This window comes from Sorghum bicolor, chromosome 2 (genome assembly GCF_000003195.3).
Source record: "Sorghum bicolor cultivar BTx623 chromosome 2, Sorghum_bicolor_NCBIv3, whole genome shotgun sequence".
In the NCBI taxonomy this organism is placed as follows: domain Eukaryota; kingdom Viridiplantae; phylum Streptophyta; class Magnoliopsida; order Poales; family Poaceae; genus Sorghum; species Sorghum bicolor.
Window position 1 is genome coordinate 31,920,735 of NC_012871.2, and position 14,348 is coordinate 31,935,082.

Here is a 14,348-nt window from a genome sequence, read left to right on the forward strand (position 1 = left end):
TTCGAGACGAGGTGCAGACTCTGCTCCAGCTAGTGGCGGTACAACAAGCCGAAAGCTCGGCTTCTCGACGACGAGGAGCCGCCACTGAAAAGCGCGATGAGCCACCCCAAAACGAAAAGGAGGTGTCAGTCCATCAACAGCCTCCCCCTCGAGGAAGAAAGACCACTCTCGTCCTCCCTGTCGACAATCAGCGTCGACACGACGCGCGGCATGACATCGAGGAGAATCGACGCCGTCGGTATGGGGATGCGGAAGAGCGCGGTTACAGCGCACATCGCGGTGGGAGGTACGACAGCGACGAGGACCGGATGGCCCCCGAGCCACCAGGCCCACGTGTGTTCAGCAGGACAATCCGCAGCACGCCCCTGCCCAGTCCATTCCGACCCCCGACCAGCATCGCAAAATACAATGGTGAGACCAAACTAGAGTTGTGGCTGGCCGATTTTAGGCTGGCCTGTCAGCTAGGAGGAGCTCGAGGAGATGATCGAGCCATCATCAGACAGCTACCACTCTTTCTCTCCGACACCGTCCGTCGGTGGCTCGAGGAACTTCCAGCAAATCAGATCCACGACTGGGTCGATTTGGTTAAAGTCTTCGAGGGTAATTTCAAAGGGACCTACATACGGCCCGGGAACTCATGGGACCTCAGCAAATGCAAACAGAAGTTGGGAGAAACTCTTCGAGAGTATGCTCGACGCTTCTCAAAACAGCGCACCGAGCTGCCACATATCCCCGACCACGATGTCATCCTGGCATTTGTCTCTCATACCACCAGTCGAGACTTGGTGCGGGAATTGGGTCGGAATCGACCTCAGACCGTCGATGAGCTCATGGACGTAGTGGCAAACTACGCAGCAGGAGAGGAAGCAGTCGGCACCTTCTTCAGTTGTGAAGGAAGGAAAGGCAAGCAACCTGCCGATGAAGACGGGACCCCAGTCGAGGGCTCAAGAAGAACGAGAAGAAGCAGAAAGTGCGGCAGTTCAAGCAGGAGAACTTCGACGACGACCTCATCGCCGCCATGGAGCGGAAGAAGCCTCGAGGCCCCCCAGATGGAGGTATCTTCGATAAGATGCTAGAGGAACCATGCCCTTACCATAAAGGAGGAGCCAACCACAAGCTCAAGGACTGTCGTATGCTGAAAAAGCATTTCGACAGCCTAGGGTTTAGAAAGGATGCGCGCGACGACCCCAAGAAGGAGAAGGGCTGCGACAAGGAGGGCGACAAGGACGACGATGGTTTCCCTGCCGTCCACGACTGCTACATGATCTATGGTGGGCCCTCAACACAGTTGACTGCAAGGCAGCGCAAGAGGGAACGCCGTGAGGTCTTCGCGGCAAGAATGGTGGTGCCCCAGTACCTCAGCTGGTCGAGCACACCCATCACCTTCGACCGAGAGGATCACCCCGACAAGATGGTTGCCCCAGGCGTCTACCCGCTCGTCGTCGACCCCATCATCGTCAACACCCGGCTCTCAAAGGTGCTAATGGACGGAGGCAACAGCCTCAACATCATCTACCTTGAGACCCTCGAACTCCTCGGCATCGATAGGGGACGGCTCTAGCCAAGTGCCGGCGGTTTCCATGGCGTCGTGCCAGGGAAAAAGGCGCTGCCAGTGGGTCGAATCGACCTACCGGTCTGCTTTGGCACGGCGGGCAACTTCAGGAAGGAGACCCTCACCTTTGAGGTGGTCGGGTTCCGGGGCACGTACCACGCCATCATTGGGCGCCCGGGCTATGCCAAGTTCATGGCCATACCCAACTACACCTACTTGAAGCTGAAGATGCCCGGTCCTAAAGGCGTCATCACTGTCAACTCCTCCTTCGAGCACGCTTACGAGTGCGATGTTGAGTGCGTCGAGTATGGGGAGGCGGTCGAGAACTCCACCGAGCTCATCGCGAAACTCGAGGTCCTGGCCGCTGAGGCTCCAGAGCCCAAGCGTCACGCGGGCAGCTTCGAGCCAGCGGAGGGAACCAAGAAGATCCCGCTCGACCCCAACAACTCCGACGGCAAGGTGGTGACGATCAGCGCCGACCTCGACCCCAAATAGGAAGCTGTGCTCGTCGACTTTCTCCGTGCGAACGCCGACATGTTTGCATGGAGTCCCTCGGACATGCCAGGCATACCGAGGGAAGTCGCCGAGCACTCCTTGGAGATTCGAGCCGGTTCCAAGCCAGTGAAGCAACGGTTGCGTCGATTCGACGAGGAGAAGCGCAAGATCATTGGCGAGGAGGTCCACAAGCTTTTGTCGGCCGGATTCATCAAGGAGGTTCACCATCCCGACTGGTTAGCAAACCCCGTACTAGTTAAGAAAAAGAATGGGAAAATGAGGATGTGTGTCGATTATACGAGTTTAAATAAAGCATGTCCAAAAGTTCCCTTTCCATTACCACGTATTGATCAAATTGTTGATTCTACTGCGGGATGTGAAACCCTTTCTTTTCTTGATGCATATTCTGGTTACCATCAAATAAAAATGAAAGAGTCAGACCAGCTAGCGACCTCTTTCATCACACCTTTTGGGATGTATTCCTATGTAACTATGCCGTTTGGGCTTCAAAACGCGGGAGCCACGTACCAACGCTGCATGCTCCATGTATTTGGCAAAGCATATAGGGTCGACGGTCGAGGCCTATGTCGACGACATAGTCGGCAAATCAAAGTGGCAAGGAGACCTGATCCAGGACCTCGAGATCGCTTTTAGCCGCTTACGCGCCAACCAGATCAAGCTCAATCCCGAGAAATGCGTTTTCGGTGTGCCTCGAGGCATGCTCTCGGGCTACATTGTTTCCCAACGCGGCATCGAGGCCAACCCCGAGAAAGTCTCAGCCATCACAAGAATGGGGCCGATTCGAGACATCAAGGGTGTGCAGAGAGTCACGGGAGGCCTAGCGGTGCTGAGCCGTTTCATCTCGACATTAGGAGAAAAGGCGTTACCGCTGTATCGACTTCTGAAGAAGGTCGAGCATTTTTCTTGGACCCCCGAGGCCGAGGAAGCCCTCGAAAATCTGAAGAAAACACTAACCTCAGCACCAGTCCTAGTCCCACCTCAACATGCGGAACCACTGCTCCTTTACGTTGCCTCGACGACCCAGGTTGTCAGTGCAGCGGTGGTGGTCGAAAGGCAGGAGGAGGGGCATGCGTTGCCAGTCCAGAGGCCAGTCTATTTCGTCAGCGAGGTGCTCTCGGAGACCAAGGCACGTTACCCCCAAATCCAGAAGCTGATCTATGCCGTAATCCTCGCTCGCCGTAAGCTGCAGCACTACTTCCTCGGCCACCCTATCACGGTTGTCTCGTCTTTCCCCTGGGTGAGATAATCCAGAGTAAGGAGGCCACAGGAAGAATAGCTAAATGGTTGGTCGAGCTCATGAGTGAGACTCTCACTTATGCGCCTCGCAAGGCCATCAAATCGCAAGCTCTAGTGGACTTCGTCGCGGAATGGATAGACTCCTAGCTTCCCCCCACTCAGGTCCAGTCGGAGCTGTGGACGATGTATTTCGACAGGTCACTCATGAAGACGGGGGCCGGGGCCAGCCTGTTGTTCATCTCGCCCTTGGGCGTCCATATGAGGTACGTCATCAGGATTCACTTTGCCGCATCCAACAATGTCGCAGAATACGAGGCCCTCGTCAACGGTCTCAAGATCGCCATCGAGCTAGGAGTCCGACGCCTCGATGTCCGAGGCGACTCCCAACTCGTCATCGACCAAGTGATGAAGACTTCAAGCTGCCATGACCCGAAAATGGAGGCATACTGCAAAGAAGTTCGTCGACTCGAGGACAAATTCCATGGCCTCGAACTCGTCCATGTCGCCCGACGCTACAACGAGGCAGCCGACGAACTCGCCAAGATCGCGTCGGCCCGAGGCACGGTACCACCTGACGTGCTCTCGAGAGATCTTCACAAGCCATCCGTCGACTTGGGCTCAGGGGCTGGCGTCGATGCCGCTCCTACCCAGCCATACGACACCGTCGACGCACTATTGATGGCAGCTGAGGTGATGGAGGTAGAACAGCAGCCCGGTCGACCGTTCGACCGGCGCACACCGTTCCTCGACTGCCTAATCCGCTGCGAGCTGCCGGAAGATCGATCTGAGGCCCGCCGTATCGCGCGACGGGCCAAGTCATATGTGATCTACGGCGAGGACAACGAGCTATACCGACGGAGCCCGACGGGGGTCTTGCAGTGTTGCATCACCGTGGAAGAAGGACAGAAACTCCTTGAGGACCTACACTTGGGGGCTTGCGGCCACCATGCTGCTCCACGGACCCTCATAGGGAACGCCTTCCGACAAGGCTTCTACTGGCCAACGGCCGTAGCAGATGCCATCGAGCTCGTACGCTCATGTCATGGGTGTCAGTTCTACGCCAAACAGACGCATCTACCCGCCCACGCTCTTCAGATGATCTCCATCACATGGCCATTTGCGGTGTGGGGGCTCGACTTAGTAGGGCCCCTACAAAAGGCGAAAGGAGGGTACACCCACTTGCTGGTGGCCATCGACAAATTCTCCAAATGGACCGAGGCTCGACCCATCACCAACATCCGCTCCGAGCAGGCCGTCCTTTTCTTCACGGACATCATCCACCGGTTTGGGATTCCCAACGTCATCATCACCGACAACGGCACTCAGTTCACCGACAAAAAGTTCTTGGACTTCTGTGATCAGCATCACATCCGTGTGAACTGGTCTGCAGTAGCCCACCCTCGAACTAACGGCCAGGTCGAGCGTGCCAACGGCATGATTTTGCAGGGACTCAAGCCAAGGATCTACAATCGCTTGAAGAAATTTGGCAAGAAGTGGGTCGAGGAGCTTTCCTCGGTCCTATGGAGCCTAAGGACAACACCAAGCAGGGCCACAAAATACACCCCATTCTTCATGGTCTACGGCTCTGAGGTTGTCCTCCCCACAGACCTCGAGTATGGGTCCCCTCGACTTAAAGCGTACAACGAGCAATCAAATAAGGAGACTCAAGAAAACGCGGTCGACCAACTCGAGGAGGCTCGAGACATGGCCCTCCTTAACTCTGCCAGATATCAGCAGAAACTTCGACGTTACCACGACAAGCACGTGCGCAAGAGGGACTTAAACGTGGGTGACCTTGTCCTACGACGGTGGCAGAGCAATCAAGGACGCCACAAGCTAACTCCACCTTGGGAGGGCCCATACGTGGTGGCCGAGGTCTTGAAACCAGGGACATACAAGCTCGCGGATGAAAAGGGGGCGATCTTTAACGCGTGGAACATCGAACAGCTACGTCGATTCTACCCCTAGAATTTCAAAGCTTTGTGTTCCTGCGTACATTTTGTATCGAGGCTTTGTAAATGAATGCATGAATAAATGAAGCCTTTCCCTCGAGTGATTTACTTTCTCACAAATCCTGACGTTAGAAGGGGGTATCAACTATGACCCATCATAGTCGATACCCCCTCGGGGGCTACCAGGGGGCGACCCCACCCCCAAGTGTCGAAAAAGCCAAGAAATTCTCCCTTCCTTACTTAGTAAACCTTGCACGTTCGAGTAGTTGAGGCGCCTCGAGCCCCTTGAGGGCCGAGGGACAACGAGCCTGAGAACTCCTACGCCCCCGGGCTATGGAAACTCTACTCGCTTCCCCGCCCTTGAGGTGATCGAGGCTGTTTTTGACGAAAGATCAAACAAGGAATACAAACATAGGCGCAAAGGGAAATAAAAGAGCCTCGAGCGGAAAGACAGAAAAACATTTAACAAATACTTAAAGACACTGTATCACTTAAAAAATAAGTTAATAAGAATACTATACAAGGGGCCCTAGGCACCCAAAGCGGGCTCGCAGGCCTTAGTCTTCAGCACGATCCTCACCACCGTCGTCTGCGCCCGAGCTAGTCTCAGGAGGAAGCACCTTAGGCTCAAATAGCTTGGCCAGCCTCTCTCCAGGAACCTCCGCGTCATCGATCAAGGCGTGGAGCCTCTCTTCGTTCTCCACGTCGGTCTTAGAGATGTCGGTGACGAAGCCGTGGGACACCAACTCCATGTCACAGGAGAAGCCCGAGCAGACAACCGCCATCGCCCGCTTCACCCCGATGTGGAGGGCATCCCGCACCCGATCTCGCAGCGTCGCGCCTAAGTAGCACAGCTGGTCCACCAATGCATCGCCTCGAGCGTCCTCCTTCGACTCGTCTGTAGGCTCGATCTCCCAAGAGGTCGAGAGGTCGCTTATCGCCATCCGCACTCGACAGTTCAAAGCAACCTCCGCCTCAAGCTGGGCCTTAGCACCGCGGGCCTCGACTTGGGCGGCTAAGAGTTCATCCTTAAGCCCTGTAAATGCCAATACAAGAAGCTTTAGGAAAAACCAAGAACACCTCAAAAAAGAAATCCGACAAAGGAAACGTACCGCGGACACTCTCCTCCAGGGCCGTGTTCTCGACGTCTCGTTGCCGCCAGACGTGTCGCTGATGGTGATGGGATCCCCCTCGACCCCCGATCGGGGAGGCTCGGGGGCTCCCTCTTGCCCCTGGGTCTGGGGCACCTCGACCAGTGTTGGCGGCGACGGGACTGACTCAGGGAGAGGCGGGGCACTCACAGCGTCGGCCGGAGGATGAGAGTCGAAGGAGCCTGTAAAACAAAGAATAGAGGCCGGTCACTATGATGACCAACGTAAGAACATCACAAGTCCCAAAAGTAAGCCACAAACCTGGCTCCTTGGAGGCTGCTCCTGCTTTGAGCCTCTTCGCCATCGAAGGTTGAGCCTGCTCGAGCGTCCGCTTTAATCCGAAACAAAAGGAATCAGCGTAAAAAGACTGGTATATGAGAATACGCAGAAGAACAGGAGAACAAAAGTCACAACGTCGAAGAGCTTACCCCACAGGGAGAACAGCTCGCCTGCTGGTGCCCCGACCGGTGGGCCTCGAGCCACCCCGTGTCAAGGTCCCAGACCCCTCAAGGACAGGCGTGGGCCTTGGCCCAGCAACTTCCGCTTGGGGGGCACCAGGACTGGCGCTCCTGCGGCCAGTGTCTCCTTTCTCGGAGGCCGCGGCACGACCGCGAGTCAGTGGCCCCGTCGCCTGGGGCCTAGCATGGCCACCCGTCTTGGGCGCGGGGGGAGGACGTGGGGCGACCTGACTAGTCGCGGGCACCGGGGGGGTGTCGGCACGAGGGCGGTGAGATCCGCCAGGTCCCTCTTTTGGTGTCCCCATCCGCGGGGCGTCGACGTCGCCTCGAGGCGGACCCTCGAGGATGCGGTCGAGGCGAGACGCCATCCCCTCGGAGTCATCACTGTCTTCGTCATCATCTCCACCATCATCGTCGCTGGGGGACTCTTCCTCAGGCTCCCCCCTCTGCCTGGATTTAGACCGACGCGCCTCTAATGCTTGGTGGTCGAGGTTTTTCTTTTTCTCCCCTTTCTTCTTAGAGTCCTTGGCGGACTTTGACTTCTTGGCGAACCGGCGCCGTGCGTCACGATCAACCTCGTCCTCCTTTACTGGAGGCCTCGAGGATCGGACATCAATCCGTCCCTGCCAGAACGAAGGTGGACTTAGAAAAAAGGGAAGAAAAGAAACCCAGAATCGAGGCTGCGCACGAGAAGAAAGCATACCAGATCGATCGAGCCTGCATCTGGCCTCATGGGGAAGCCGTTAACATGCTTCGGCTTGAAGTCACCAGCAATGGTGGCCCTGACACGGGCCGTGACTTCGTCGTTCGCCGGAGCCTCGCTGGACATCCGGCATGCCTCGAGGTCCCGAGATGAGGCGCCGGCAGCCATCTCGTCCATCCTCAGCGGTCGAGACATCAACGGGAGAACTCTCCGGTGATGGACGATTGAGAGGACGAGGGCGGCGGTCAAGCCCTCCGAGCGCAGTTTCTTCATGACGTCGAGGAGGGGGTCGAGCCGAGATTGATGAACCTGGACGACGCCGTACGTCCAATTCTCCGGACGCTCCGTGATCAGACGCCCGGTGTAGGCGGGCAGGAGGTCATCGTCTGTAGCACCCTAAAAATTTATTTTCGAATTAGTATTCAATTTGGCACAATTATATGAATTATCTTAGAATTATTTAGGCAAAATAACAATTTTTGGAATTATTTAAAATAAACCATAAGGTTTAGAAACATGAAATGCTGCATTCATGCTGGTGCATAATATTTTTGATTGATTGTAAGACTGGGTTGTTTGGTTTAAAAATCAAATTAAAGGGATCTATACAAATATATAGTTCTGGAAAATACAAAAGAGTTTTCTCCTATTCTTATTTCTCTTCACCCAAATCTGGCCCAGCCCCCAAACCCTGGCCGGCCTGAACCCCCACGCTCACCCCTGGCCTTCGGCCGTGGCGGCCCAGCACCCCGCCCCTCGCCCGCTCCGCGCGCGCACGCGGCCCAGTGGCGCGGCCCACTCCGCGCGGTCAGCCCGCGCGCCCTCCCCCTCTCCCCCTCTCACTGCGCGGTGGGTCCCGCCTGTCGGCGCTCACCCTTCCCCCTCTCTCTCGCTGCACCGTGGGGTCCGCACGTCAACGTCCCCCCCCCTTCTTCTCCACCGAGCCGGGAGCACCGCTAGGGGCATTCATCCCCCTTCAAGCGCCGATTGATGGAGGCCATCAGTCGGGGCTCTATCAAGCCGCCTTGACGCCGGGAGTTAACGCCCGCATGCGCGCTCCCTCAATGCCCCTACTCGCCCTATAAAACCCCAGGCCGAGCCCCCCCCCTTGCTGCCCTAGCCACCACCGGAGCTCGGAGTCGATCCCCCACCTCGGTTTCCCCTTACTCGAGCGACCCAGAGCCCGGAGATCGTCTCGGGAGTTTGGTTGAGACTCGCCGCGACCGTAGGCATCGATTTCATCCTTGTTTTGATCTTGTATGCCACAAATTTGAGCTCACCGTCGCCCTTTTCTTCCCCAGACCGCCGCGCTCGTGGCCACACTGCTCGGAGCACCTTCGGACACCGCGAGCATCTCCATCGGAACCGCGGTACTTCTACGATACCCCCCGTGCTTTCAATTTTGAGCTAGAGCGCTAGACCACTGAGCCCGAGGCTCGCCGAGGCCGCGGAAGTGACACCACCGCGGGGCCGTCGTCCCGACGTGCTCCCCGCCCCTTCTTTGTGCTCTATCGAGTTTGCCTCGTCGCGTAGATCATTTCGGTAGCTTTAGTTTGGTTTGGAGTGGCCGGGAACGAGTTTCCGGTGAGCTCCGAGGAGCTCACCACGTCGGCGACAATGGCGCCGCCGTGCTCGGCCTCGGCCAGGCGAGCACCCCGCCTCCCTCCTTCCTGAGCCGCCCGATTAGATCCCAACGGTCCAGATTACATACCCCTTCGGGGTTATGTAACCGGTCCACCGTGGACCCGTGGGCGCGGTCCACGACACTCGGCCGGCCGGTCCACGCGCACAGTGGTGGACCGAGCCAATCCCCGCACGCCACGTGGCCCCCTGTCGGTCAGCGACGCGGTCAGCCACGGGCCGCTGGAGTTTTTGCAGTTTAACCCCCCTGTTTCAAGCAAATCAACCCGCGGTCCAATCCAGTTCAAAAGTATTTCTTTTTAATCCTGTTTTCTTTCGTTTTGAGCCCTGTACTTTTAAATAATAGTGCGCGCGGTCCAGAACCGTTAGAAAGTCAGTTTTAATTCTTTTAAATTCGTTTTTGGATTCAGTTTATTCACAGAAATGCCATTCATTTTGTTTTATGCATAACTTTCATGTTTTAAATCCGATTAGAGTGATTCTTTCGCTCATATGTTCGTAGAAATGCGTAGAGTAGATTTAAATACTTTTCAGTCACTGTTTTCACGAATAGAAGGAGAACAGGTTGGAGTGGTTGAGGAGCAGTTTGTGGAGCTCTACCAGGAAGAAACTTTTGAGGAAGGCAAGTGTAATATAGGCTTCCTTGTACCTATGAATATTACTTAAATCATACATATGCATGTGTCTAAATTGGAAATACCTATAAGGACTTTACCTAGATAAATTTTGTACCACAAATCCTTGTTACCCATGGGAAGGTGTGCATCTATGTAGGTAGTTGCTTGCTATGCTCAAAACTCAAGTTAATAAATTAATCTGATTAAATTGGTGTATGCAACATGATAAAATATGTACTAGTAACTTGGTTCAGGGGGCTAGAGCTTGGGTTTGAAAGCTCTAGATTCCTCTCCATAAGGACTTAATCCTGAAGCGGCCACCCAGGAGGACACGTACAATCCCGAGAGTCAAATGGCTCTGACCTTAATCATATAACTAGTATGTCTCTAGCAATTTAGTAGTTACCGAAAGGCGCTAGAGGGGGGTGCCTCGTGGTGTATAGATGTCACTCCTACCTTGGTATGTACAGTGCCGCGACCACATGTGCCTCTTGAAGGAGGTCGTCTATGCACACTTGCCACTGAAACCTCGCGGCTACTATTTTGTTAGGGTGACTAGTGAAAGGTTACGTAGTGGGACCCGGTCACACTTCCTCGGTAGAAGTGGTGTGGGCCTTGCAAACCCCGACACTAGGGAACCACGGCTCGGGGGTAAAGTTGTACAATTTCTGTAGAAATCTAAAACCTGTTATAACAGCCGAGCTCTCGATCATGAGCGGCCTGGATCCTTCTTGGTTAGCGGTTACTTGGTTATATTTGGGGATTATAATAACTTTGATTAATTCATATGTAACCAGGGTTGGACATTCACTAAAAGTAGTAAGTCTTGGTAAATAAAATATGACCAACTAAAATGCTAACCGCTGTTAAATCGAGTCAAGCCTTTGAGCCTTCATATACCCCTATGTTATACTTGCTAAGCATGGTGCGCTTACACTTGTTTATATTTCAATGAAAATCCCAGATGGGTAACAGATGTGTGTACTGAGGAGTTCCCTGAAGATGTCCAGGACTTCTAGAGAGCTGGTGTTCACCAGTTGGTGTCCCTGTGGCAACAAGGGCTTAGCTTCCCGTTTTATGTATTAATGTTGCTATGAGCAGGACTTTGTGAGATATTTAAGTTGAATAAGCGATGTAATAAAGTACTTTACTTTGATATATTTACAATTTGTGAGAATATGTGTGTTTGGACATCCTGAGCGCACATATTTGAGTACTTGGTTTTGTTATCAAAACTGGGTGCGACAAATTGGTATCAAAGCTTAGCCTGACTGTAGGACGATCAGCCTAGTTAGAAATGGACGTTTTTAGGGTCTTGAGCACTTATTTTACTAATTATTTTCTTATAAAATTAATGCTTATAACTTGCCTAATATCTATTGAGAAAATTATTTTATTCTAATCCTCATACATTTTCTTATAGATGGCCCGTACCAAGTGGACAGCTCGCAAACGTGTCATCATGCCCAACAAGAGGACAAGGTTCACTCTAGGCAAGCGTGTTCCCCCGCATCTGGTTGAAGCACTGAGGGACATGGAGGAGGATCCACAAGAGGAACAAACCATGGATGTACCCATGGATGAGGATGCTGAGGAGGAAGTCATGATAGAGGAACCAGTTGAGGATGACGAAACCGAAGAGGAGCCCATGGAGTAAGATGAACAAGAAGGAGCTGGTGATCCAGATGATGGAGATAGTTCTGACAGCTCTGACTCAAGCGACCACGGCAGTGGTGGTGATGATGGGGATGGTGATGGAGATAGCCAAGATCACCATGCTGCGCTTCTGGCAAAGGGATGGACAGTGGTGATCCATTTCGACTTGCATGGTGACGCCTACTACCATCCGAAGCTTCTTACTCTCGCACGTCGTTTCCATGCCCGGTGTACTGTACAGTACCGCACCGAGCATTGGACTCACCCCGACTACATCGGCTTCTGGGAGACTGAAGCTTACATCCGAGAAGGAAGTCGGGTGTGCCACATCCACCGTGCGATCACCGCCAGGACTACCCGCGCAGCAGCTATCCGGGACGCTGCCCGGCAGGCCTTGGTGGTGAACCGCGACCGCCACTTTGCTGACATTGCATGGGAAGAAGATCGCTATCTACCCCGCCGGCGGAGTGGTCAGACAATCTGCAACATCGCTGCACCACTTGTAGCAGGGAATCCCAGAATCCGACCCACCCTGGCATGCTTGGCTCAAACCAACACAGACTTGGATCGAGTCTCAGATGAGCTAGATGCCCTGAGGAAGGCCTACCTTGAGTTGGCTGTCGAGAACTCCATGTTAAAGCAACAGCAGGGGAATCATGTTGAAGAAGTACCACTCATCCTCGCGGAGTCACCCCTAAGGAACCACGAGGACCCCAACACCGGCACCAACCTTGACCCATAGGAGGTTTCCCCATTTGTAATAAACACGCATAGAGATGCGAGAGCGTGTTCTTATTTTCTACTGATTGAACAATTGCTACTTCGTGAATACATGCTTGTAATAATGCTTAATGGATGAGTTGGATTTTTGTCATGGTTGCAATGATTGTGGGCCTGTCCACAGTCATTTAGAATAGGGCTAAGGTCTAAGGATAATATGAATAAATTGTTGGGTTTTACTTATATCTTGCTGTCTACCCATGTTTTTCCCTCTGAGCAGTCCGCTTTAAAAATTGTATATCTCGAGTTCTGGATGGACTAAAAATACAAAAAAACTTTATGGAATAAAATAGATTTCTATATCTTTCTTTTGGCTCTGGGATCACCTCAATATCTGTTACCGTTTGAGAGATAAAATTTCCACAAGCTGACCTCTCTGCGCAGTCAGAAAACTTCAGAACAGTAAAAGTTGTTCCTTGTTCTTACCTATGTAAACGCCAGAATTTGAGGAAGTGATCTGAATGAAAGTTGTAGGAAAATTTCCAAGCTTTCCAGAAAGTTAAATTTCGCAGCGAGATGTTAAACAGAAAGAAAGTTATGCTTGTTTTACTTCGCTGTAGCTTTAGTAAGAACAGCAGAAAAATGCAGAATGCATACCACATCGTACTCACAACATATGTAATCCCATACTTGATCAGATGGTGATAATTCCAGCATGTTACATCTCTTGAAAATTAAATATCTTGGACATATGAGACTCATATTATGCATCTGGTACAGATGGCCAACACTAGGAGGAACAGGAGGGGTGAGGATGTGCCACCACCACCACCACCTCCTACTATGGAGCAACTGATGATGATGCAAACACAACTGCTGCAGCAATTGGCCCAAAATATGCAGAACAATGGAAATGGTAATGGAAATGCACCTCCTCATGTTAGAGACAAGAGAGGAGAATTCTTGAAGGGACATCCACCTGTTTTCAAACACTCCACCGACCCTCTCGAAGCGGATGACTGGCTTCGTGCGATCGAAAGACAACTGGAGATTGCACAGTGTGATGACAGAGAGAAAGTGTTGTATGCGGCAGGGCAATTGCAAGGAGCTGCCCTTGATTGGTGGGATTCTTTTCATTTTGGCCGTGCGGATGCTGACCCCATAACTTGGATGGAATTCCGTAATGCTTTCCGCTCTCATCATGTCCCTGCCGGACTGATGAAACTGAAGAAGAAAGAATTTCTCTCCCTCAAGCGAGGAAGTATGTCTGTTGCTGAATATCGTGACAAGTTCATACAATTGTCACGATATGCTCCCACAGAGGTGGAGAACGATGAAAAGAGACAGGAGTTATTCATGGAAGGGTTGAATGATGGGCTCCAATACCAGCTCCTCTCCCACACTTTTGCAAGCTTTCAGTATCTGGTGGACAAGGCCTTGGTGATTGAGAACAAACGCCGCCAAATGGAAGATAAAAAGAGGAAGTTCCAGGGGCAACAGTCAGGAAACAACACGCGTACTCGTACCAATCCTCCGCAAGCTTATCCTCAGCAACGCTATCAAGGTCAGTCAAGCCTGGTCAATCGTAATCCGCAGCCACAACGTGCACAGCAGCAGCAGCAGCAGTACCGAGCTCCTAACCTACGTCAGCAGCCAGTTAATAATGCTCCTGTAAAGACAAACATTCCCAATGCTCCACCAAAGAATGGCGCACCAAAAGCACCAAATGCCAACAATGATAACAAATGTTACAGTTGTGGTGAGCCGGGACACTACTCCAATAGGTGCCCCAAGAAGATGGCCCAGAACAATATCAGAGGAAGAGTAAATCATGTGACAGCCGAGGCGGCACAGGAGGCACCGGACGTGATGCTCGGTATGTTTCCAGTCAACTCAAGCCCCGCTACAGTTTTATTCGATTCCGGTGCATCACATTCCTTTATTGCTCAGTCTTTTGTCAAGAAATATGATATACCTATGATTGCTATGAAAAACTCCATGATAGTTAGCTCACCTGGAGCAGAAATGCAAGCTACCCTTAGATGCCCTCTAGTGAACATCACCTTAAGGGGGGTAGAGTTTACAGTTAGCCCGGTGGTTTTGAAAACTTCTGGCATTGATGTTATCTTGGGTATGGAATGGTTGA

At 52.6% G+C, this 14,348-nt stretch overlaps 1 protein-coding gene across 1 annotated transcript in view; it reads left to right on the forward strand.

Annotated features, from left to right (window-relative positions):
- LOC8063433 (translation initiation factor IF-2) overlaps positions 1–12,224 on the forward strand; it is a 39,492-nt gene extending 27,268 nt beyond the window's left edge. The window contains exons 5-6 of the mRNA XM_021453448.1: positions 11,250–11,479; positions 11,558–12,224. Of these exons, the coding sequence (XP_021309123.1) occupies positions 11,250–11,479; positions 11,558–12,224 (897 nt within the window). The remainder of the gene's footprint in view (positions 1–11,249; positions 11,480–11,557) is intronic.